Source organism: Propithecus coquereli, unplaced genomic scaffold, assembly GCF_000956105.1.
Source record: "Propithecus coquereli isolate 6110/MARCELLA unplaced genomic scaffold, Pcoq_1.0 Scaffold262, whole genome shotgun sequence".
Lineage (NCBI taxonomy): Eukaryota > Metazoa > Chordata > Mammalia > Primates > Indriidae > Propithecus > Propithecus coquereli.
In genome coordinates this window covers 2,170,544-2,175,235 of record NW_012148197.1, presented here as the reverse complement: position 1 = coordinate 2,175,235, position 4,692 = coordinate 2,170,544, and the positions used below count along the sequence as shown (strand labels likewise).

At 41.7% G+C, this 4,692-nt stretch overlaps 1 protein-coding gene across 1 annotated transcript in view; it reads left to right on the top strand.

The window, feature by feature from the left end:
* The window catches only part of ABCC4 (ATP-binding cassette, sub-family C (CFTR/MRP), member 4), a 244,430-nt gene that overhangs the window by 50,542 nt on the left and 189,196 nt on the right, over positions 1-4,692 (top strand). The window contains exon 4 of the mRNA XM_012647333.1: positions 4,312-4,533. Within this exon, the coding sequence (XP_012502787.1) occupies positions 4,312-4,533 (222 nt within the window). The remainder of the gene's footprint in view (positions 1-4,311; positions 4,534-4,692) is intronic.

Below are 4,692 nucleotides of genomic sequence, written 5' to 3'. Positions count from 1 at the left end.
GAATTAGCCATTTCTCCAAGTGGCCCTGACTCTTTTTGGTGGGAAATGCTATCTAGGTTCTGTCGTCTGGGCACCAGAGGTGCTCATTGCTGCTGTACTGGTTATTGTTTTTTGGCTTTTTTACTGGACAAAGCCAGAGAATATAGATATATTTAAAGATAAACATATCCTGAGTTTGCTTAGGTGTTTCTAAACCAGATTCATGATGCTAGTGTTTTTTACTTAATCTCTGTAGTCTTACATCTGTATCTCTTCTCCCTTATGTGTTCTTTTCTCCCATGCCTAATACCAGTTCTCACTGATATCAACAAAATTATTCATTTGTTTTATCTCACTATCACCCATAACATGTCGTAATATGTATCAACACTATCACCCATAATACAACTTCTGAAAATAATTGGAGTTTTTTTTTTTGCAGTTGATACTGTTAGGGCAGGTGTGTGCCACAAGAATTGCATTTTCAAATTATTTTGTTTAAAATCGCTTCCGATAGTTCCTTTTTTTGTGTGGTTATACCAACAACTGGATGGGTATATATTTAGGTACGTTTGCTTCACTTTACAAGTTCTAGGAATTGCTTTTTAAAAATTTTATTAAGTCTTAGAATTCTATGCGATGTTTTTTTTTTTTTGAGACAGAGTCTCACTGTTTTGCCTGGGCTAGAGTGCCGTGGCATCAGCCTAGCTCATAGCAACCTCAAACTCCTGGGCTCAAGCGATCCTCCTGCCTCAGCCTCCCGAGTAGCTGGGACTACAGGCATGTGCCACCGTGCCCGGCTAATTTTTTCTATGTATTTTTAGTTGTCCAATTAATTTCTTTCTAATTTTAGTAGAGACGGGGTCTCGCTCTTGCTCAGGCTGGTTTCGAACTCCTGAGCTCAAACAATCCACCCGCCTCGGCCTCCCAGAGAGCTAGGATTACAGGCGTGAGCCACCGCGCCCGGCCCTATGCGATGTTTTTGTGGTTCCAAATTCAAATCTACAGAAGTTGTTTTTAAAGAAGGCTGTTGTCCTTGTCCATTCTACATTATTCTTTCTGTCTTTATAGAGATAACCTTAAAAACAAATTATGATTCATCCTTTCATTTTGTAAATATGGTCTTTTCTGAACATTGACTTTTCGCTACTCTGCAGAACGGAGGATCTTGGTTTTGTATTGAAACCTCAGGATCATGTTTTCCTAAGGATCTTTCCTGGAAGCATGATGTATAGCACTAGCTCTGATTAAAACCCTTGTGGTCTTTTAATTGCTTTACGGCCGGTCTCCAGCCCCTCTAGACTCAGACACAGTGATGTGCAGGAGAGGAGGATAGTGATGCTTATGTGGAGTTCATTTCTGCACCCCAGAATCTTCCAGGGAGAGGGAACTCAGGCCCCATCCTGATCGATTGAATCTAAATCTGGGGGATGGGTCCTGTGCATCAGGGAATGCTTTCATCTCCCAGGTGATTCTAACACACTGTCAGGACTGAAGGCCACTGATTCCGAGGAATTCAGGCACATCTGGAATCTTGATGGTATCTTTGGAGGGAGTTCATGCCCACATCTGGATCCCAGCCTCATTTAAGGGAAACGACAGCCCAGGAGGGTATTCTCCATTATTTTTACATTTATTTCTTCCATCAAGAATCTAGGAGTGTTTTCATTAATATCCATTATTTCCACTTCTGTAGGGTAAAGATTCATTTTATCTTCCAACAGATTTAACTGTTTTTCTTCCTTATCTCTGGATCTTTCTCAACTCTACGTTTGTCACCTGTTCCCTCATTCCTAAACCTGACAACTCCTTATTCATTTTCCCCACATGCTGACTTCTGCTTGTATTTTTCACACAGTCATGTTTTCCTTTGATAGCTTGTTTCTATTTGCTGTGTTGTCTTTCCTCCTCATGCATCAGGGATAGTGGACTTGGGCAAGGAGTGTCTCTAGTGCCTGGGGTGACACAGTGGAGGCCCGATGCCCACCAGGAACAATTTAGCATAGAGCCATGGAATACGTTATTCTGAGAAACAAGGATAGGGCTCAACTGTCATGAGGCTGAGTACCAAGCACTCCATTGGGAAATATCTACCTTCAAGTACTCTGAGGCTCTGGTAGAACCTTGAACTGTGGCCATGGTGGTGTATCATATTGGACTCTTAAGAAAAAATCCGTTGTGGTCTCACAATTGAGGAGCATTCTTGCGAAGGAGCAGGGACCAGATTCTCAGTTGGTTTGTGGAAAGACTCTTCACCAAGTCATAGGTTGGTTGGAATCCAAGATGCAGGATTTATGTGAGTGACACTTGACCTTGTTGTTGTTATCCAGAAAGTACAATTCAAATTTAGTTAGTTATAAGTTTGATAATGAGTATTTTCCTTGTTGTTTCATTTCTTCCTAGTTGAGGGTTAGGATCAGACAGGTCCGCAGGGAGGTGTGGGCCACAAACCAGCATCACTCGTGGATGAGCCCCTTTGTTGGACTGGATTATTTAATGCCATCTCTCAGCAGGAGATTTTAGTCAATTAGGTGGTAGTGACATGCCTTCATTTTACACTCTTTTTTGCTGGATTGGTGGGGGTGGAGGGAGCATCATGCTTACTTTCTGTTTGAATCAGGCTGAAATGAGCTGCGTAATAGGCAACAGCGACTCCAGAGACCGCTAGAAGTTTCAGGAAAGTTTGGGAAGGCAAGAGTTACTGGTGGGCTTCTGGCTGATCGCCCAGGTGTGCATGCTGCCGGCCTGGGCTGCCTTGTGTACGGTGTGGCATTCTTGTTTCTCTGTGCAAACCTCCAGATTTTCATCTCAGGAACTCTAAACAGAGTCTGTGTTGTGACCCACGGTAGTAGGGGCCCTTCCATGAACTCTTAACACCTCTTGGGATGAATGATTGGGCATGCTGGAGGTGTATCAGCAAGCCTCTGAGTTCTTGATATCTGATCACCTTACTCATGATTCTTCAACTAAATAGTGGTTTCTTATGTATAGTGGGTGAAAACTTCCGTGACTTCACAGAAGGCAGTGTGGTTGGTGAAGTCTGAGAGTTTGTGTGTGTACAGCAGGAAAGGAGTGTTGGGATTGAATGTCAAGACCCACCTGAGGGACAGAGATGTCATTTGTTAATATCCCTATTGGGCACTAGCTGGTTGGGAAGAAAATGTGTGTGCATTTTGTTTCATTTTGGTTTTCATTGATTCTTTCCACCTTTCCCTCACTTCAAATAAACAGAAAACGGCCGTCGATAGCAAATCCATCAGGTGCTTACCATGTCTTTGTTAATAAAGGGGGATTGCTTACAAGGAAAAGCTTATTTCAAAGTCGATTTCTTGAAAGATTTCCAACCTTTTGGCATTTTGTCTTTTGAGAAGGCAGGAGGAAATGATATTGAGGACCTATGTGTTTACTTTGGGTGACTTGGATTTGCAATGAGTGTTTGGTTTTCTTTGATGGGGAAGGAGGGTCCCTTACAAGGGGTTCCTAGAGTGAGGAAGTACGTTTTAGGGTGGAGTGGCCATTTGGCAGGCAGAGGCACGTGAGCAAGTAGAGAAAAGCTCCGTGGCCTGTTTCGTACCACGGCTCAAGCAGTGTTTTGCTGCTTCTTTGCCTCTAGTCTTGGGGGGAAAATTGTTTTCCTATGTCTTATTCAGAAGGTAAGCCCCAATGCCTCCCAGCTCATTGGTGTGAGATTTTAATTTTTGCCCTGGGGAATAGATGATTATTAATATTGCTTCAAAATCAGAATCTCTAATGTGGCTGATAGAGAACCACTGATGACACTGTCTTTTGGCACAACTTCTGCTTCTGTTGAAGCAATGTCACCTGTGGCCAAGAGCCTGGGGATTCCTTTTTAAATATTCCAACAGAAGCTGGACTTGGTTCTCTTGGATTTATTGACACGTGGAGTTGGGGTTGGGATGTCGAGAGTACAGAGGAAACGGGCAGAACGAGGCTGGGCTGTCCATATGGAAGCAAATTCCTTATCCCTCTTGGGCCACTTTTTCTCCTTTATTCTCTGTAGGCCAAGACTTATTTGGTAGTTTGCCAAGTATATTTTAAAATACTATTTGTAACATTTATTGAACATTCACATTGTACCAAGCACAATGTACTGAAGCTTTATTATCTTTGAACCTATGATTTTTGACTTCAGGTTAAAGCTATTATCTGCTTGTCTTGAGGAAAGTAGTTCTGTTTTTTCCTTTAGATTAGTGATGAATGTCACACTTTATCAAAATGCCTTTTTGACATGCTAATAAAAGTAAAGTTTGTTCTAAGAAGAATGGGTATGGTTTGTATATCTAATTAAGGCTTTTTTTCCCCTTCTTTTAGGAATCCATCAAAGTAATTCAGCCCATATTTTTGGGGAAAATTATTAATTATTTTGAAAATGATACTGCGGATTCTGTGGCTTTGCACACAGCTTATGCCTGTGCCACGGTGCTGGTTGTCTTGACACTGTTTTTGGCCATACTGCACCACTTATATTTTTATCATGTTCAGTGTGCTGGGATGAGGTTAAGAGTAGCCATGTGCCATATGATTTATCGGAAGGTAAGTGACATTCAGCATTAAACGTGTTCCTCACCTGAAGCATCAGAAGCATTTTGGGAAAGTTTTATGTGAATTAAAAATTGTATAAATAGAATCATTTAAACCTTACTAAAGAAGCTTGCTATTCGCAGCAGCCTAATTTTTTTTTTATGCAAACTT